Genomic DNA, 22,438 nt, shown 5'->3' on the forward strand with positions numbered 1-22,438 from the left:
TTCCTCTTCCCGTTCAGGAAGGCCCAGCAAACAAATATTTTTTTGATGACCTTGATTCTCGAGGTCGTCAATGTGGTTCTCTAAGGTCTGGACTCGCTGTACGAGAGTCCGGACCCGATCCACAGCCAATTGTGCTGTAGTTTCAGAGGTCGCGGCCTTTAGCTTCGCTCCATCGACTCAGCACTCAATTTCCTTAATGTCTTAGTCGTGCTTTCGCAGTGCGGCCGAGAGTGAGTCCCATCAATTTCGGGATTCTTCAATAAAAGCGTCGATCTTCGCATCCAGTCTGGAGATGATTTCCACGAGGCTTGCCACCGTAGGTAAGTCCCCTGGGGCGGCTGTGGACGCCTCTGCTGCAGCAGGAGAGGGTGGGGGAGGGGTTCCTGCTTGCTGAGCGCTGCGGGCTCCCTTCCCTTTAGTCATTTCTACTGAAGATTAAATTGTTTAAATTCAATACTAAACAACTCATTAAATTAAACAGCTATTTTTAATGATTTGGTGAGTGTTGTGGCGGTGGGTGACCCACTTTGCCCAAGTCTTGGGAGGAGCACTGTAGACTCAGACTTGCTGGGTTGCCGCCATCTTGGATTCCCCCGGCACCACCTTCTTGACCTGTCTTGCCTGTCCATCTTCCTTCACACCTATCTGCTCCACCGTCACCACTGACCTGTCATAATCACTCCCAACTGTGTCTATCTCTCACCCTCCCAGTTACGTTTCCCCCAGTCTCAGCCTCCTATTTATCTCTCAGCCCCCTTCCCTACATCCCTGATAAAGGGCTCATGCCCAAAACATCGACTCTCCTGCTCCTCAGATGCTGCCTGATCAACTGTGTTTTTCCAGCCACACTTTTTGACTCTACCTCTTCGTGATATCTAGTTGTGTATTTCACCTGATGCAACATGCTCGTGTCATCTCTCATAAAATAAGAACCACATTTGGGTAATATGGTATTGAAAATTCCAGAATGATGATTATTACAGCTCATTAATGGATACAAATATTTCATTCACAGCCTGATGTCTGGGCTAAAATTATACCTATTTAGTTATGAACTATAGCATGTTTTAATTAGTGTCATGCTTCAAGTAGCTCCAGTTAAAATAGAGTATATGTCATATGTTGGTACAATGATGGCAACATGAGTATGTTACTTAATATTAACAAGTTAATTGTGTGACATAATACAAAATATAATTTAAATCTTCATTCTAAAATTTTTCACTTCATCAAATTGCATGAAATTTCATCTGACATTTACCCAATTTAATAACGCTTTCCTGAAGTCTGCTTATTGATTTTCACTTTATTGTTTCAAGTTTCTGTAACTTTTAAATGATGCTCCTATACTCAAGTTCAGGTTATTCTTATATAATTTACTATAACATTAAGCACATCTTACTATGTATTACAAATTATGCTGTATTATGGCACTCAGATTCTTCATGAAGACAACTAATGCGAGTAATGATAGAAAAGAAAGGTTAATGGGTCAGAATATTTGAGGTTTCATACCTGTGGCTGTCTGTAATCAGATACTCCATACTGCCTATTGTCAGAAGGTGCCTGCCTGTAATCTATGAGAGGCTGCTGTCTGTAGTCTAGAGATGGTGGCTGTCGATAATCTGATGTCGGAGCTTGTCTGTACTCTGAAAATGGTGGTTGCCTAATGTCTGGTTTGACATCCTGTCTTGCTTTCACTTCTGACCTGTAACTAGATTTAAAAAAAATTGAATAAAATCATTAATATGAGTTATTTTGCAAAACTTTTAAAAGAAAATTAGGTTTCATTAGTTACATGAATAATTAAACATGAAAGTAAAAAAGAAACTTAAATAAAAATCTCAGTGAATTGCAGAGCATTATTAGCAGAGGTTTGCAAACAAGTATCTGTTTGATCCTTTGCCTTGGGAATAGTTAGGGGAATTTGTTAGATAATTTTGAAATATGTAATTCTATGATTAAAAGGAACTATTTTCTATTTTATTCCATTCCATGTGAACTCTGCCTGAAACAGGTTGGCTCAACATCTGTAGGTGCTTCATCCTGAGCTAGCTTTCTGGTAATTTTGGCAAGTGATGCTTTGCCAATGCCTTCCACTCAGGACAAAAAGGCAGATTCCAAGACTGCCTCAGCCAGAATGGAATCAAACCATCAGTGTTGGCATTATTTTGAACTAACGAAGCAGCCAAACAAGTTAACCAATCCCCTATTAAAAGGAATACTACAAGTAATATTATAAAAAATATCTTTATTCAGATATTAAATCATTATTTGAATGCACTTATTTACACAAGTGCTGTGTATAACAGTTAAGATAAAATGAATTAACTCGGCTCTTGTATTAATTCTTCTACTCTCCTCCTTCTACTTGGAGACTGTCTTCTGCCTTTCTGCTAGATGGCAGTCTTCTTCATCAAACATAGATATTAGCCATTGCAGGTAGTACCAAAATCTCACTTATTTTAAAATTTTAAAGGCTGTTATCTCCAGCACTTGAAGTAAGTAAGGTTTCTTGTTTGTTATTTGTACAAATACCTTTAATCTGATGCCCATCTGTTTCTTCAAATGCATACATAAGATTCTATGGCATGATTTGAAAAGCAGGTGAATACTTCCTGTGTCATGGCCAATATTTGATCCCCCACCATTAAACAGATTAACCAGTCATACTTAACTTGGTGGCAGGAACGTTCTGTGTTTATCTATATAGAATATGGTAGCATTATAGTTAAGACGAGGATTTGTCCATATTTCTACTCTCTAGACTTTTAATGGTAGCCACCTGTTCTTAGTTCACATGTTACTTATGAGATTCATAACATTATCATATTTTGGAACTGTAGACATTTTGTAATCAATCTGTTCAGAGAGGTTAAGGCATACTCTAGATGTAGCTGGGACTTGAATTCCTGCCACCTCCCCAAGGGTAGGGGCACAAGTGCTGTCCCATAAGACTCTTTTTAATGGGACCGTGCATTTAAATTTAAATAGGTCATAAGACCTATTTTGCAGATTGCTTAACTGTAAGCCTTGCTGGTGTAATGTTTAGGCACCAAAAGAAGGCTTATATTGTTCTAAGGTACAGAATATTAATACTTAGATACAATGGCACCTGCCCCTGAATATACTGAGTGAATCCCGAGGAATTATCTAATTGGAAGGATGCTAGAGCTATTTAAAAAATAGGGCTTGATTCCAGTGTTGCAGTATCCCATCCAGGTGCCCACATGTTGTACATGTGATCTGGGTAGCTCAATTGAATTTTCTAGCACTCTGAAAATCTCATGGAGGGTGGTCAGCTTCTCTGTGGCTTGTGGTTCACAGATGTCAGAAAGATTTGGACTCAGGAACCTTTTGAAAACTATCTTCACATGTCTTCATATTCCCCATTCCCCTTCATGTCAACTCAATATCAGCTCATGCCTCCTGACCACCCATATGGCCCTTTCTTGCCCTCATGGCAACTCAAGATCTTTTCAAGGCTGTTTCTTGAACATAAACTGTGTACAGCACTATGGAATCATTTCATAACAATAGTATGTGTGGAACCACTTAGAAAAAAACTCCTACTCATAATGCTTTATAATTTAAAACAAATTTCAAAAAGCATTTCAATGCGTCAATCAAACAGAACATTAAAGTATCAATAACAAAAGCTTTAACTATTTGACATCTCTTAATATTGTGCAATTCCATACTGAGGCAATGATGAATGGGATAACAGAAAAAAACTTATTATCACCATATAAATATGTTAATCAAGCAAAGTCAACAGTTCTCTCATACGGTGTAATCAACAACGTGTTCTCAAATCCTTGGCATTTAAAAGAATTCATGAGTGGAGGAAGTTCCAAGAACATCCTGTCTTCAGTGATGGCGGAATCCAGCATAACTGCAAAAGACAAGTCTGAAGCAACCACCTTTATCCCAAAGCATTGAGTTTATCTATTTAGATCTTCACTCAGGTCCCTAGTATCACAGCCAATTTGGTTCACTCCATATGATATTATGCGATGGTTATGCATTCTCAGTCCAACAAAGAGCGTCTAACAACATTCTGCAACAATGCTCCAGATTGATGCCCCTGAATTTTCACAACTCTCATCAAACTGTTCCAGTTTAATTACAATAGTGATGTGACAATGCCGCTCTTTTAACAAGGTTATGCTTTCCTTGGCCTTTTTTGTTCAGAGCGGTTGTAAAAGCAGCGATTCTGAAAGGTCTGGCTTTGAAAGATTCTATGGGCAGTTTGAGCATAACTAACAGATACTGCCTCAGGAAAAAGTCTTTCAAGTTCTTTTAAAAAAAAACTTGTACAATGAAAGGGGAGTGACCAGTTCTCCCAGCTCAACTTTTCTCTGGTTTGGTTTGATTTTAGCAGAAGTCTTGTGAACCTGCTGGACCCAAGGAAGCAAGTCCATGTTGATCCTCCCTCCTTCTCTCCTGTAAGAACCTGTGTTTGATTTTTCTTTTTGGACCAAGGGATGTTTATGGGAATTGTTGCAAGTATTTAGAACAGCATTATTAAGTTGGGATAATCTGTTGGGTTTTGGATAGTTTGAGTTATTCTGTATTCTGTTCTCTTTTGTTTATATTTCATCTGGTAATCTTATAAATAAATTTGGTTTTGTTTAAAACTAAGTGGTTTGACCAGCTGCATAACTCCTGAAATATCCACTTAACACCTGCTTAAAAATACTAGCAAAGTTAGAGTCTGGGCTATTTTCTTGAAATGTTTTGAGGTGGGGGTGGGGGAGGGGGAGAAGTGGGGGTCTGTCCTGGTCCATAACAGTGGAATTTACCCAACAAAGTAGAACATTTTCCATGTATGTTCTGTTTACATAAAGCAGGACAAATGCAATTTGTTAACTATCACTCACAATTACTACACTCAATAATCTGTATAGTGATTAAAGGTGTCAATATCTGAGGTATATTTGAAATGCTTTTGATTTCCTCTCAGAATGTGGGCATGGCTCCAGGTTATTTGAGAAGGTGTGGTGATAGATCTTCTCTTTGCTATAATCCTTCTGATGATAATATTGATGTGGTAGAGAACGGAGAAATTTTTAGCAAGCAATGGTGAACAAACAATGATGCATGTCAGAGTCAGGATGGTAAGCACTTTAGAAGAAATTTGGAAAGGAGAGTGTCCCCTCATTATTGTTGCTCCTATTATTTTTGGTGGCAGAGCTTGCAGGATTCCGAAAGTAATCTTGGTGAATTGCTGTAGTGTGCCTTTTGAATTGCATATACCACCACGATGTATTGGTGGTGGAAGGGTTGACTTTGAGTCTAGAAAGCCACAGTTAACTCATTACATTGATGTGCAGACTTGTCCTCCATCATTCAGGTGTATATGCTACTGTTGGAAGGAACTCTGTCCAATTCTTCTTAAAGGTGACTTGATCAGTCTTTGATACCACTCTTCAGTTCACTCCAATAGCAGCCCACTGCTGACAATTCCTTTTTTGATTTCTGAGATATTATCCAAACCAAAGGGAAGCAGTCGTAAAAATACATATGCATTGATCGCCAATATATAATTTGTGATGAATGGCCTATAATTTATTTACATCTACAAATATAATTTCTGGACATTGGATTTCATAATAGAACTATATAGCTGTTGGTTGCTTTTATGAAGATTTTTCTTGAAACACAAACATGATCAGAGTGTTCTCCCATAACAGTAATTAAGTTCAACACTTCTCATAAAGCAGGTGACTGCAGATCCCTGTGGTTTTAATGGAAATATGTCTATACTGCAAAATTTAAGACAGATAGAGTAAAAACATATAGCTATGTTGTCAGAAGAATTTAGGATGAGCAAACATTTTTAAAAAAATTCAGTTCAGCAAACATCAGGAATAAGTTTAGAAGTTGGTTTAGTTTCCTTCTTATGAGGAGTTCAGAGCGTTTCAGGAGTCAAGTTACCTCAGCAAATGTGTATAGGTTGTAAAATCTTTAAACCAGAAGAGCTTTGTTCAAAATTTGAAGTTTATTACAACTGAGAAAATTTAGGCAATCAGATTTGTTCCTGATACAAGATATGGAAAGGATTAATCAACTGTCTGCAATGACAATGGGAAAGAACTGGAGAGAGTCAGTGAATTAGAAACTTAAGGATTTGAAATAGGAGTGTAATCTCTCTCGATTTGAATCCCTGTAATGGATAGATCATGAAACAGGTAAAACTTTGTTTTGCAATGTGTTTTAAGATCTTTCTAACTGTCTTCTACACTTAGATAGCTTACGTTTTTGAAATAAAAGAACTTTTATTCTGTTGTAAATCGGTAGCCTCATGTGAATACATTTCAGTGGCTAAACATCACACTAAGTAATTAAACAATAAAACCATATGATCTATCAATCCTGGTTTTATTCTGGAATCTGGCTTGTCCTGTAGTGCTATCAGCTGGAATCACAACAAATTTTACCCTTATTTTAATTAAGCATCAATGAAAAGTTATCCTCTAATTACTCCAGCCAAGTCATTTAAAAGGAAATAGGTACTTATTTAAAGACTGACAGCTGCTTCTGTGCTAAAAGATTCAAACACTTTACAATAAATTGGTATTTTCAGACATCTCATTACTAATCATACATATTTTATAGCACTTTAAATATTTACATACATTTTGATAAAAACGCTCCTAACGTTCACATAAATTTCAATTTGACAACTTGCTGCTTTAAAATTAGCTTAGTCATGACCGGGAAGTAGGGGGGGGGGGGGGGGGGGGAGAAGAAAGAAAATGTCTAAAAACGTGGAAAGAAGTGGGACAGCTCTCCTTACCTGCCATTATGTCCATGTGGCTGAAGAGGAGGTGGTTGTGCAGCAGGGCTATGTTGTGCTATAGGACTTTGCTGTGGTGTAGGACTCTTTTGTGCCATTGGACTGTGCTGCTGTGCCAGAGGACTTTGCTTATCTGAGCCTGGTGCTGAAGCAGGACTACTCATGTCTGTGAAAGGTGCAAAAATAAAAAACTGTTCCACAATAGATTTTGTTGATTTTTGTTTTCTGCCAACATGTTTTAATTCAAAACTCCTCCTTCTCAAAATATGTCCTTGATTTAAACAGATTTGCAAAGTAGGGACTTACCCTCTTGAGGAACAATGCGCAGAGTCACACTAAGGCCTGCATCCTTGATTAGCTTCACAATTTCTGCATGAGGCATGTTAATGATGGACTGCCCATTCACTGCTAGGATGCGGTCGCCAACCTTGAGTTTTCCACAACGATCTGCTGGGCTCCCCTCAATAATCCGTCCAATTTTGTGAGGCACTGTTAATAATTTGGAATTTCCATGAAAGCAATTAATAGAAATGTTGGACGGGATCACCATGAAAAGTGAGAGGTGAAGAACAAACATTAGAATTATGCCAACAGCCTGTTCAATATACTGATTATGCAAAAAAAAACCAGATAACTGAATGTATGTTTAAAGAATACCGCCACACGCGCTAGTACTGTGTTTGGCATTAGGAGCAAGTGAGGACTGCAGGTGCTGGAGATCAGAGTGGAGAGTATGGTACTGGAAAAGCACTGCAGATCAGGCAACATCAGAGGAGCAGGAGAATCAATGTTTCAGGCATAAGCCTGACGTTCTTGATGAAAGGCTTATGCCCAAAACGTCGATTCTCCTGCTCATTCCTGATGAAGGGCTTATTCCCGAAACGTTGATTCGCCTGCTCTTTGGATGCTGCCTGACCTGCTTGTTTTTCCAGCACCACCCTCCTGACTGTGTGGCATTAGTAATTTATTTGGCCAGATTGATGAACCTTGTTATGCCAATTTTGTGTAAAGTGGCCAAAATATGGGGGTGACCAAAAACAGGCATATATAAATGAAAGACTGAATATTTGTTTCGGATTCTCTGACTGAAATTGGTATTTATTCACTGGGAATACGTTGGGCCCACTTTGCTCAGAAATCTTCTGTATCTGTTGGAGCCTAAGTATTCATCAAAAATACCTAAAAGTGTGTTTCAAAGTACAGATTTCTCACTGTCTTTAACTGAATAATATAGTTTTGGCACAATATTACAGCATTCAGCAGACAATTATTTGCAATAATATAGGACTAGCAATCTCCAAATTCAGTTCGAATCACAATCCTTCATTATTTAATATAATTTATCATTGCAGTTCAGAAATCCTGAATATTACTCAAACACTATAATTTAGTTCTATCATATGATATATACCAATAGAAAACTATTGCAATAATTTCAAAATTGCTGATGCAGAAAGTTAACAAATCAGGAACAGCCCTGCCATGGGTTAACAAACAGTTACAAAAGCTTTGTTACTTAAGCTGTAGGTGTACTAAAAATATTTTCCTTATTCTAGTAGTAAAGCAATTGGTCAAATAAATCTTTGAAGGGAAGATCTAGTGAAATAATAAAATAGGAAGTACAATTCAAATGGATGTGGTTGAAGATGCACTGATGAAATCTTCGAATGTTTGTATTAAAAATAATCAAATCTAGTTTAATTTTATCCACTTTTCCTTCATAAATTATTCTTAAAAAGGAAAATGAAGACATAAGATTTTCAACAGACCAACCAGTCCATCATTTCCATAGGTAATTCAGCAATGTTGCTGCTAAATTCCATGGGTGTCTGACTGTGTAGCAAGCTGGAAAATAATGCAGGTGCGCTTCATTGTACATGTGCATGTCATTGATGCCAGCGGGATTGTGCATTGAAAAAATGGTTGTATACTACAATTATTTTTTATAGGGATATTACTCAAAGGCCATTCTCCCACTTATAAGCTTCCATCATCCTGCCTTTAGTCAACTAATAGTGCACTTGATTTCACCTGGCACTTCTCCCTTTCCAACCTCATTCAACTGGCACTGCCTTCTACCCAAAGTTCAAGCTGACACTATTCCTGCACCGCAGATTTGAATCTGAAAATCTTCCCCAACACTAATTCATGAAGGCACTATTATTTCTCAGTCTCAGTTAATGCTGCTATTCTTCTTCCTATACATTCTTGCAACTTTTCAAAGTTTGATCCCTGCATTCTCAATAATTTCCTTTTCTTTTATTGACAGTCATTTGTCTCCTCATTGCCATTTACTCCCTCAACTCTGTCCCCAACACTGCCATCTATTCCCATTTCAATTGCACTGTAATTCCTTACTTTCATTGCCATCCATTTCCTCACTACACACTCTTTGAAATCCATTTATCCATGGTGCTATTTGACTGCTATATCTTTTACTCTTTCACCAGCACCTGTTCCCTTTTTTGCCACCTCGCTATCCCTGACTATTCAGTCCTGCTGCTATCTTGACTGCAGCAGAAAATGCATGGAACTGAGTACTACCGTCCTTGCATTGACACCATTCATTTTGATGGCATTTGCAAAATTTTAGCAGGAACTCCTTTCTTGTGAAGCATCCCTTCTTCTGTTTGGGGGGGAGGTGGTGGCAAACCTTGATTTGATCTGGCAGTAGCTTTAAGAGGAGTGACAGATTCGCTGATACATCGACTAGGCCTCCAAATAGCTGACAATGCCAATGTACTGTAAATGGTTGGCATCACAGACTCTACATAAATTGAATTTACTTATTTCAAATGTTAATTCTGAAATATATAAAATGAAACACAAGAAATTGCAGGGGGAATAGGTGTGATCTTCTACATAAACTCCACTTTTCTGCTGGATCCTTATATCCATACTTTCCTTATTCTAGACTGACCCCAGTTTCTAGATTCCTATTTCTGGACTTAGTTGAATACAGTATGTACATTAGTGACTAATCATTTACTTGAATACACTGTCAGCCATATATCAGCTCAAAGTGCCACACAATGAGCAATAGAAGAAGTCTTGACAGAGGAATGTTAACTTACTTTTGAAAATGGATATATTAAGACTGAAAGCCATCCAAATGACTTGCTTGATTAGTGAAGGTTGAATAATAATTATTCAGTATTTTTGCATAACTAAAGCTAATAAATCACAAAACTGTGAATTCTGTATATGAGATTAGATACTCTACAGTATGGAAACAAGCCCTTCGGCTCAACGAGTCCACACTGACCTTCTGAAGAGTAACCCACCCAGACCCATTCCGCTATCCTATATTTACCCCTGACTAATGCTCCTAACACTATGGACAATTTAGCATGGCCAATTCACCTGACCAGCACATCTTTGGACTGTGGGAGGAAACTGGAGCAACCAGAGGAAACTCCCACGCATACACAGGGAGAACATGCAAACTCCACACAGTCGCCCAAGGCGTGAATCGAACTCGGGTCCATGGTGGCGTGAGGCAACAGTGCTAACCACAGAGCCACTGTGAATCAAATGCTGCCCATGAAACCACTATTGTTTGTTAGTAAAAACCTATCTGGTTCACCACTGTCCTTAACGGAAGAAAATCTTTACCTTTACTAGGCCTATGACTCCACATACAAAGCAATGTAGTTGGCTCTTGACTGCCTGAAATGGCTTAGCAAGCCAATCACTTGTATCAACTCTTGGAATGAGAAAGATAATGAAACCAGACAGAGCAGCTAGCATCAAATAAGGCATAGGAAATAACAATGGCAAACATGGCATGTTATTGCCTACAAAGTCCTCCTTGTCACCATATAGGAGGTAGTGCCCAAATTCGAGAGTTGGCTCATGAATTAGTGAAGCAACTGCTCGACACAGTCATTCTCAGGGAATCATATCTCATACACAATGTTCCAGAAAACCCCATCAACATTCCTGACCCAGGACAGATCTCGCAGAGTTGATGGCACAGTGGTATACAGTTGGGAGAAAGTTGTTTTGGGAGTCATAGAGTCATACAGCATGGAAACAGACCCTTCGGTCCAACTCATTCAAGCCGACCATGTTCCCAAACTAAACTAGTCTCACTTGCCTGTGTGTGGCACACATCCCTCCAAACTCTCCTATTTATGTACTTATCCAAATGTCATTTAAAATGTTCTAACTGTACCTGAATTCACTACTTCCTCTGGCAATTCTGTCTATATATGAATTATTCTGTTTAGAAAAGTTGCTCCACGTCATACCTATGTGATCTAACTTTACTAATTAGTCTACCATGCAGAACCTCGAAGTCTCACGGCATCACATGAAACATGTTCAAAAAAACCTCTGTTGATTACAATTACCTGCTCCCACTGATTAATCAATACTCTTCCATGTTGAGCATGATTTAGAGGAAGCACTGAGGATGGCAAGGGCACAGATATATTTTGATGGAGGACTTCAATGTCTACCTACAAAAGTGACTTGGCAGCACCAGTGCTGATCAAGTTGGTCAAGTCCTAAAGAACATTTCTGCTAGAAGGTGGTGAGACAACTAACAAGAGGAAAAAAAACTAGATCTCATCTTCACCAAACTGCCTGCCCTAGATGCATCTGTCAGTTAGCATCAAGCCAGGGGAACAACCAGGTTCAATGAAGAGTACAGGAGGGCATGCCAAGAGCAGCACCAGGTACCCCTAAAAATGAAATGTCAGCCTAGTGATGCTATGAAATAGGGCTACTTACATGTTGTCAGCAGAAGTAGCAAGTGATAAACAGAGCTAAGCAATTCCACAACTAACAGATCAGATCTAAGCTCTGCAGTCCTGACAGTCATGAATGGGACAATTAAACAAAACACTGGAGGACTTAGCTCCACAAGTACTCTCATTCTCAGTGATGATGAAGCCCAGAATAACAGGGCAAAACATAAGGCCGAGGCACTTGCAACAATCTTCAGCCCGATGTTCTAAGTGATAATCCATCTTAACCTCCTCCAAAGGTTCCTAACATCACAAATGCTAGTCTTCAACCTATTCAATTCACTCTACACAATATTCAGAAATAGCTGAATGCACTGGACATTGCAAAGGCAATGGACCCTGATAACATTCCAACATTGTTACTGAAGACTCGTGCTCCAGAATTGCTGCACCCCTAGCCATGCTACATCACTGGCACCTTCCCTACATTGCAGAAAATTGTCCAAGTATTTCCTGTATGAAAAAAAGCATGGAGTAAAAAGTGAGGTCTGCAGATGCTGGAGATCAGAGCTGAAAATGTGTTGCTGGCCCAAAACGTCGAATTTCCTGTTCCTTGGATGCTGCCTGACCTGCTGTGCTTTAACCAGCTCTGAAAAAAAGCATGACAAATTATACTTGGCAATTAACAGCCCATTCATCTACCTTTGATCATTTGTAAAGTGATGGAAGGTATCGTCAACAGTGTTATCAAGGAGCACTTGAGAGTGAAGGTCTAGTAATATCAGGACAGACAGCAGGGGTTCCTTAAATTTATAAAAGGCAAGACAGAAGCCAAAGTGAACATAGGCTCCTTAGAGAATGAGGCTGGGGAAATAATAATGGGGAACTTAGAATGGCTGAGGCTTTGAATAAATACTTTGCATCAGCCTTCACAGTAATAAACACTAATAGCATCCCCAAATTAGTAAATATTCAAACGGCAAAAGGAGGATAGGAAACAGATACAATGACTATCATTAGAGAAAATGTGCTAAGGAAGCGAATGGGTCTAAAGACTGATAAGTCCCCCGGATCTGATGGAATGCATCCAAGATGTTAAAAGGTAGCTACAGAGACAGATGATGCAATGGTAGCAATCTTCCAGTGATCCTCAGATTCTGGAAGAGTCCCAAGGGATTGAAAATCGCCAATTTAACACTTTTATTTAAAAACGGATAGAGACAAAATAATGGGCAACTATAGGTCAGTTAGCTTAAAGTCTGTTATTGGGAAAAATGTTAGAGTCTATTATAAAGGATACAATAGCATAGCATTTAGAAATACATAATATGATCAAGCAGAGTCAGCAATGGCTTCATGAAGGGGAAATCATGCCTGACAAATTTACTAGAATAGTTTGAGGAAGTAACAAGCAGGATTAGATAAAAGGAAAACTGTGGATGTAATATTTTTGCATTTTAAGAAGGCATTTGATGAGGTACAACACATGAGGCTACTTAATAAGAGTCCATGGTATTGGATGTAGCATAGGTAGAGGATTGACTAATTAATTGAAGACAGGCTATTGGGATAAGGGGTCGTTTTCAAGAGGGTAACCATTAACTAATGGTGTGTCTAGGGATCAGTGCTGAGACTACAATTATTTACAATATACATAATGACTTAAAGTGAATGCACATTAGCCAAAATTACAGATGCCACAAAAGTAGCTGGGAAGGGAAGTCAAGTCATGAGGATGACACAAAACACCTGCAGTGGGACACAGACAGGTTGTTATTGGGGAAAATCTTGGCAAATGGAATATAATGGTGGTGAGTGTGAGGTTACACAATTCAGGAGGCAGAGAAGAGGAGCTGAATCTTATTTAAATACACAAAGACTGCAAAAGTCTACTGAGCTAAGTGCATTTGGGAGTCCTCATTCATGAATCACAAAAAAAATTGCATTCAAGTTCAGCAGGTAATACAGAAGGTAAGTGGAATTTTGCCTTTGTTTCAAAAGGAAAAGGAGCATAAAAGTAGGGAGATTTTGCTAAAACTATATAAGGCACTAGTTAAGAGTTACATAAGGCATAGCTGGAATACTGTTAACAGTTTGAGCTCCTTATCTAAAAAAAATATTGACATTGGAGACAATCCTGAAAAGGTTCACTATGCTGATGGCAGATATGTGGGAGAATCTAGGACCAGAGGACACAATCTCAGAATATGGAGTCACACACTTGAGAGATGAGGAGGAATTTTGTCTTACAAAAGGCTGTGAATCTGTGCAATTCTTCATCACAGAAGGCTGCTGAGACTGGGTCATTAGTACATTCAGGTCTGACACAGACAGATGTTTAATCACAAAAGGGAATAAAGGGTTGTATGGAAAAGGCAGGAAAGTGGATTTGAGAATTATCAGATCAGCCATGGTCTCATTGAATGACAGGGATTCTTGATGGGCTGAATGGCCTGTTTCTGCTCTTATGCCTTATTGATTAGTAATAACCTGTTCACCGACACCCAGTTTAGGTTTCTCCAGGACCACTAAGCTGTGGAACGTATTACAGCCTTAGTTCAAACATAGTCAACAGAATTAGCCTTCAGAGGTAAGGTGAAAGTGACTGCCCTTGATATCATGGTTGCTGTTATCAGTGTGCCATCAAGAACCCTAATAAAATTGGAAACAATTTGAATCTTGAGGAAAACCCTCCACTGGTTTGCGTTCTACAAGGCACAAAGGAAGATGGTTAGGATATCTCTGCAGGGGCTCCTCAGAGGAGTGTCCTAGGCCCAATTATCTTCAGCTGTATCACCTTCCCTTCATCATGAGGTCAGCAGTTTGCTAATAACTGCATGATTGCACCTGATATTAAAGCATTGACAAGTAGCAAGAAACATTCACATTGCACAAATGATAGGCAATGGCCATCTTCAACAAGAAAGAAGCTAATTATCACACAATGACATTCAAAGGTATTACTACTACTGAACCTCCCATCATCAACATCCATGAGGTTACCGATTATACTGAAGTTCAACTAAATAGTCACATAAAAAGCAGCTACAAGAAAAGGTCAGAAGTTTGGGATCCTGCAGTGAGTAACTAACCACCTGACTCCCCAAGCTCAGTATACCATCTGTAAATACTCCCTACTTTACAGGATAAGTGCATTCAGGGCAAAGCAGCCCATATGATAGGCACCACATTCACAAACATTTATTCCCTCCACCATCAATACTCAGAAGCAGCAATATGTACCATCTACAAGATGCAATGTATAAGTTCACCAAGGCTCTGCAAATAGCACTGTGCAAACCTGTGATAACTTTCATCTAGATAGACAACGGCAGCACATACATGGAACACCACAATCTGCAAGTTCCCCTCCAATTCACTCACCAACTTGACTTGGAAAAATAATGTCATCCCTTCACTGTTGCTGGGTCAAAATCCTAGAACGCCTCCCCAACAACATTGTGGGATCACCTAAACCAAACTGGCTGCAACGACTCAAGAGGCAGTCCAGCACCAACTCCTGAAGGGAAATTCGGGATGGGCAATGAAGTCCCATTAACTAGACAATAAATATTTAGCCAAAAAAGCCCATATCCCATAAATAAATAAGTAAAACTTATTGGGTAAGCAGTTGTTGAAAATTAAAAGATTTTTTTTCACTATAAACACCAACTCAGTGATATTTGAGTTGGTAAATGTTCTAACAACCTTTTGAGTTTTAAACCAAAAGAACAGTAGTTCTTTTGATTTTTTTTTAAGTCACTTTAGAAACCTTCAGTTTCTATATAGCTGCTCAAGACTTGAGCCCAATCCAAAATGATAGCAAAATTTTGGAGGAATTCTTCAGTTTTGCTGGTCAGCTATTAGGTCATTTGTATATAGAATGAGACCATTTTGAGACTCCATGTCACTGGGACATGAAAGCATGTGATTCAAAAAACTAAGGAGCTGAACTTCCACCTATACATATTAACCATTTTAGATTCTAAGCAACCAGCAGAATTCAAATATAATTGACTGTTCAGGCATGTCATGTTGTGTACTGGGAAGGTTTGCCAGCATCACAATCACTGTTTCGTAAAGAGACATAAATTCATCTATTCTGATAGTCAGACTTTTGTTCCAGCAGCAGTAGCCTAGAGGTGCACATCAGGACCATGTGGAAAACATGTCATAGCTGACTCTGAAGGTACTCGCTAGGAAGTTGAAAATTCCAATGAACAATTCCCTTGCATCTGAAACCCTTCAAAAAAGCCCCTTAAGTCAGAGATTTTGGAGTCTTCTGACTTAAGCTTAATAGCTACCCAAGAAACCAGAGGATTAAAAATCCATTCTTAACTCGAGTAACTATTAAACTCAACTCGATTCATCACTGAACCCGCCCAAATACAAACCCCAGACCTGACATTCCTACCTTGATTCAGCCAGAATTGCAGATTCTGTTCTGACTCAACTTAGACAAAATTGTTACAATGTCAAAAGATACCATTCAACCCATTGTGCTTACATAATCTCTTCAACCAAGCATCATTGCTTAGTGCAAATCTTCTCCTTTTCTCCAAAACCCTTGCACACAACTTCTAACAAAATGATCATCCAATGCCCCCTTGAATGCCTCAATGGAACCTGCTTCCACCACATTTGCAGGCAGTGCATTGGAACAATGCTGAAGGCAATCTGTCTCCTGGTGTAGAACCTGTGACTTGCAGCTTTGGCTGACCTATGAAACAAATAGGGAAAACATCAAGTTGTGCCTCAATACCAATTAATGGTTTATAAAGCCCGTGTTCTCAGTAACTTGTTGCATGGCTGTGAAATATTGGTGAATTTATAGCTGTCAGGAAAAGATGCCCGATAAATTCAATTTTTCTTTGTGGCACATTGTAGCATACCTTGCAGGACAAATATAGCAGTCCTCTCAAAGGCAGCAGTCCCAAGGGTGTTGACACCAGTCATCATACAGATGAGATTGGTGGATCGGGCATATCTACATGACGAGGTAGATAGAGCCTAGAGTGGGCATTTTAAAATTCCACTTCAATGATGCTTGCAAGTCATTGATTCATTAAGTACATAAGGGGCCCTTTGGTTCATCCACCCTGTACCACCAAAAATATACTACTACTTAAACCCTTCCCACTTTTGTGCACTCAGCCGATTGCTTTGTTATAATTTGTGACATGAAGGCTCTAAACATTGATTATCACTCACTGAAAAAGAATGACATCAACTTCTGTGAGTTGCTTGCTCGACCATGACAAACAGTGGTTCCAACAGCATAGTAACTGGTTCCAATATCAAAAATAACAATGTACATTATTGCTTGGCAGCCTCATGTACAGCACCTGACTCTCAAGAATTGGCTTCCATTAGCAAGGTACATCAAATGCAGACAGCAAATAGATAGGTTAATGTATGTTCATCCTCTCTAATTGATGGAAAGAAGCCAACCAAGGCCTTTTAGAAACCTCTTGAGAACTTCATTCACAAAGTACAGCAGGCATCTAATTATTAACTGACCATGTAACCAGAACATAATACACACTACTACTACTGTCTAGAGGTGGTTTAGGGACTGCATGTCTCAGGTGGTGGATGGTCAAATGAGTTACTCTGTTCTAACAGTGTCAAGCTTCTTGAATGTTGTTGGAGCTGCACGCATTCAGCATTTAGAGAGTATTTCACCACTCTCTATGTAGATGGTGGATGGATGTTTGGAGTCATTTCAGTCTCTTTTAGCCACATTATATATATTGCTCATCCGGTTCAGTTGTTCAAAGGAGAATTACATAATTTTACAGAATTCTAATATGTTAATGCCACTCAATATCAAGAAGATGCAGTATTATTGTTAGTCCAGAATTGTCCTACATGGTTCTGGACATTTGCCCCAGATATGGCAGATCAGGGAAATTTGGTGTCTTGTTGGGGACAGGGGCCTAAAAGTCTTGGTGGATGGGCTGGTGCACAGGCAGGGTCCTTTCCCTGGGCAGTCTTGGGGACTGGGACTTGACACCATACTATGCCATTCTAATCAGTGTAGTCTTAACCATCTGGAGGAATGCATAGCAATATAGGGAGAAGGTCTCTGACCTTTTGCACTCTACAGTGTTAATTGCTACCATCTTCTCTCCAATCCTCACATTCATTCTATCTCTGCTACTGTACCCACCTCCCACCAAGGCTCATGCATTACCTCTCACTATTGTCTGCAACATCTTCTCTCATTCACTGTCACCCACACCAAAACTGGATAACACTAACTCTGCATGCCTTCTGCACTGCCCCCTGACTCTATCTGGACACCTCCCTACCTGCATGAAAAGTAACAATTGTGCCACCCATTTTCACCTACCCTAATACATGCCACTTTCTCAGTCCAGGAGAAAACTGTCCACAACAAGACAAAGAGTGGGCTGCCTCACATTCGGCTCCTCACCCATTATGAATCCATCGTGACTCTGATCACCCCAAGTGGCTAACTGACCATGTCCTAGCCCAAGGACTGGTATCAGAGATTCCCCATGTCTTACTGTGCTGGGACCCCTGAGCAATGACAATCTCCCTTGACTTGACTAGAGACCACTGGAAACCATGACAAGTTTCCTGGGTCTGAGCCTCACTAAATGACAGAATTGAGAGCCTGGTAACTCTAGCTGAGGAAGAAAAGGCAAAGGGGGGATGCTGTGAGTATCCAGATAGACTCTGAGTGAACACACAATGATAGCAAACCATCAGGCCAGAGATGCAGCCTAATCCAGTACATTAGCTGGGTGTGAGCCACTGAATCCAAAGTGTTTTTGCTGCATCATGACAATAATAGTTGTCATTTTGCTTTGGGATACAGAATTGAAGTACAAAACATACATTTCATAAGTGGATTGGAGATGTACAATGAGGGTTGTTAGAAGCTGATATAAGTCATATGCCAATTTCATATGAGAAATTGGTGCCTGATATCCAACATATAGATCCTTTGGAGTAAGTGGCAAGCTGAAATCATCAGGCACTCACTTCATGTTGAGGATTCTTGATGTATGGTTTTCTTGCAGTGAATGACAGGCTGGGAAATTGCATACTCAAAAGGCAGGATGTGCAGTTAATAAGGTAATTAACAAGTAATAAACCCCTTTCATAGGAATTACGTGGTTCCGAGTGAGAATCTTGTCTCTATGTCTAGAAATTGATGAGAAGTTGCCCTCATGTGCACCCGCTGGCAAGATAGGCCTCAATGACCTTTAGTGTGATTCTGTCACATTTCTTGCTGTAGCCCAAATCATTCAGGCCACTATATGAAACCACCCATAATCTTTTCATTTCTTATTGTTGGAGAATCCTATTGGAATCATAAGCTAATAATCATAAGGAGTGGTCTTAATCGCCAATAAATAAACCTACGAATATGTTGTCAGTAAATCTCATATGGTAGATAATCAAATGGGTTGAAAGTTCTTCAACAACAGACATTGACACGGAGGTAAATAATTTAAAATCTAGAATAACTGGACAGAAAAGTACTATAAACTTCGTGGTATTTTGAGGTACACAATTTTTGCTAATTTATTAAAAGTGCCAGTTCAAAAGTGGCAGTTAAAACAAGGTTTGCTGTTGTTGCCTGGTTTTGGAATGAAAGCATTACCTGTTCATTAAAATTTTGTTTACAATGGGATTCTGAATGTCACATGCCTTCTGTTAATTATTCCTATATTTGTGGGAATCCTGTCACTTTCTTGTTTCACCTATTTCATTAGGAACTGTATGAAATATAAAGACAACTTGTTTTTACAAAAAAACAAGAATCCAATTGCTAAGAAATCCAAGGAACTAGTTACTTTGAATGCTTCAGTATTGTTGTCATGGTGTAAACAGGGTGAAACTCTCCAGTCACCAGCTGACATAACTCCTCAGCCAACGCTCAGTCTTTCTTTGCTTGTTACATGCAGAGAAACTTAAGTAATTATTAAAAAAAACAACTATGTCTGGGAAAGAAACAGCTTTTGTAGTTCTCCACTTTTATTGACTCCAGTGGAGCTTTTTTAATATCATGCTCCTCTTCAGAACAAAGCAGTACACAAACTTATTTGGTGAATACATGAACCAAGTCCAAAACAACATTTTCTGCACAGTTGACTACATTAGTCAGCTGAGGTGTTGACATAAACTATGGAACATCGAAAAGTTAGCATGGCTATGCCAACAAAGTCATTATATAGCATCAGCTCTAGCAAACAATGGCCCAAACCCTTTGATTTCCAGGTCATTTGAGGTAGGATACAAGCTTGAAAATGTATATCAGGACATACGGTACTCCCAGTGTATAGACATGAGCTGCATTTGCTCAAAGCTTAAATTTCCAATGGGTTGATTGTTGCACTCCAGGACACTCAGACATTGAGCTTAGTGTGAAGATTTGGGCCAGATACATGGCACTTGCCTATATACTTTTACCCTGAAGCTGTTACACAGTTTAACCCATTCTACCTCCATTGGTTATGAAAATGTGGGTGTACTGCACCTTTAAGAAAGTTAAAAGCTAGCAGAACTACCTGACAGCACCAAGTGCTCTGAACAAGATATAATGTAATCTTTTGGTCCAGCTGCTAGTGTAGCTGGTTGCCAGGAGACAAAAATAAATTTGAATTAGGTCAATCAATTTAAATTACAGCCCCCCAAACCAAACTTCAATCAAGTTTGAATTAAGTATATTGACAATCTTAAAAGATTGACAATCTGATACTTTGGGAGTATAAGACCAGGAAAACCTGAACAGTTGAGACAAAACTGCCAAAAGGCCAACAGATGTAGGCTGTTAGTCAGAGCTCTGAGACGTTCCTGTCTAGAGAAGGAGTTTTCAGAAAAAAACATCAACACCGACCTGGACAGCAAATCTAAAGAGGAAGATATAAGAGAAGATTCGATTGCTACCTGGTTTTGAAATTTGAATTTTCACAGATTACTGCAAGAGATAAATCTAAAATTGCTGATTTAAACTAAGCAGGAGGGTTTACCCCATGTCGTAATATGCTATTAGTCAGTATAATTCAACTGAGCATCACAACTAACCACATCCCCTCTCCAAATAAATCACTCATCAGAACTGACCAGACTACCCCCACAACCCAGTTATCCAACAACACACCCAATCAATTGACTATCCCTAACACAGGATTAGCCTTAACCTGATTAGTCCCTTAGCTACATGACTAACCACTCAACCACTTCACCCACCTACCCATCTCAACAAACTCATTATTCTCTTGCTGAAAGATTAGATCTTTTAAAAACCTACCTGATGACCCAGCTACTGTAGTGAAAAGGGTGGACAATATTCTCTTTGTTCATCTTTTCTTGTGCCGTGCTATCATCTTGATGGATGTCTGTGCTGACCTTGAAACTTCAGGTGGGATTGGAAGATATGACCAGAAAATGGTAAAAGTGAAAGGTTTGCAAAAATATTTGCAGGTAGCCTCAATGCACTCAGCTTCAAAACTGACTGGAAGATCTAGGTCATTCCATTTTTCTCATCAGCCACTTTCCTTTCTGATTTGCAGTATTTGCCTCAGGGATATCATTATGCTTCTTACATCTCCACTTAAATATTCTGACAGTTTTATGTCAGGTCAGTTTGAGGCAGAAGATGGAATAAATAGAGGAACACTGCCCACCCCCATTTAAGTGTGCTTCTGCATGCTTTTGGTCAGTGTTAATGGAAAATAGTGCTTTTCAGAGGAAGAATGTTTTCAACAGTTTAGTGAAAAATGAAGAAGTAGGCTTCATTGCAACTTTTTAGCACTGCAAAATTGCCTGAAAATTGATAGGAATTAAAGGAAAATAGCACATTCTATCCCTGTCAACCTTTTGGGTTCATGCTGACAAATTGCTTGTTCTTTCCACTCTATTTGATTTGGCATCCCCCAAATTATTGTGTTTTATCTCATTTACATTTCTCCCAATTCTCAGTTCAAGCTAGTTTGTTTGACACCCTCCAACATTCCAAACTGTTTAAACTGTTACTGACTCTTTTCAACATCAAGGGCTAGATTTTATGGGACTTCGCTGATGTGAAATCCAATTGCCCCACAGTGATGATACATTAAGGATAGCTTTAAACAGCAGCACTGGAGAGCCATTGGCAAATCTCAATTGCAGGCAACTCTGTAGTTCCAAAAGCACCAGAAGACAGTCACTGCCACTGGAACTCTTACCAATGCCCCTAAAAAGTGAAGATGTCTCCTAGATTTCATATATGTCCAGCATGGCTGACTGAGACCCCAGCAAAAAAGGGTAATAGGAAATTTGGTGGAGGGGGATTGGAGTAGATATGGCTGGAGCAAAGATCCCACCCTGCCGGACTTCGACATTGGAAGATGCCTCATGCTGTATAAGTGAAATCTCATTTTGATGTAAATGAGATTTTTGATCAATCCTCAAGCCATGAGGTTCTTGTGACATGATGACAGTGTTTCTAACTCTGGATAAGAAAGTCAGGCTTCAAGTCCCACCAGCTGTGGGAATGTGCTATAACGTGCCCAAACAGGTTGAATAAAAATAAATTGATCCAATTATAGTGCCCTGTCAGACATAAAGTAGTATAGAACCCAAACGCGATAGCTCAAAGATATCCTCTGCCACTTACATCAGGAGTATAGTGGTGCCTCTGGGCCAGAGGATCAGGATTCAAGTCAGACTGGGGTTGTCATTTTAAAAATTCTTTGAAGAATATGGGCACCATGGTTTGGGTCAACATTTGTTGCCAACCCCTAATTACTCCTCCTCAATCGAAGAAGCTTGTGAGCTGGTTCTAGAAGACATTCATCACATTGTTTTAGTTCTAGAGTTAAATATAGGCCAGACCAGATAAGATGGTAGATTTCCTTCTCTAAAATATGCTAATAAATCAGATGGTTTTCATTTATGACAATCAATGATACTTGTGATGCTA

The 22,438-nt window shown here is 39.3% G+C and overlaps 1 protein-coding gene across 2 annotated transcripts in view; it reads right to left on the minus strand.

The window, feature by feature from the left end:
• Positions 1-22,438, minus strand: part of magi2a (membrane associated guanylate kinase, WW and PDZ domain containing 2a) — a 241,663-nt gene that overhangs the window by 38,267 nt on the left and 180,958 nt on the right. For both annotated transcript variants that reach the window (XM_060842832.1, XM_060842833.1), the window contains exons 15-17: positions 7,109-7,291; positions 6,803-6,968; positions 1,516-1,714 (exon numbers count right to left, since the gene is read on the minus strand). In XM_060842832.1, the coding sequence (XP_060698815.1) occupies positions 1,516-1,714; positions 6,803-6,968; positions 7,109-7,291 (548 nt within the window). The remainder of the gene's footprint in view (positions 1-1,515; positions 1,715-6,802; positions 6,969-7,108; positions 7,292-22,438) is intronic.

The sequence above is a fragment of the Hemiscyllium ocellatum genome, chromosome 23 (assembly GCF_020745735.1).
Source record: "Hemiscyllium ocellatum isolate sHemOce1 chromosome 23, sHemOce1.pat.X.cur, whole genome shotgun sequence".
NCBI lineage: Eukaryota > Metazoa > Chordata > Chondrichthyes > Orectolobiformes > Hemiscylliidae > Hemiscyllium > Hemiscyllium ocellatum.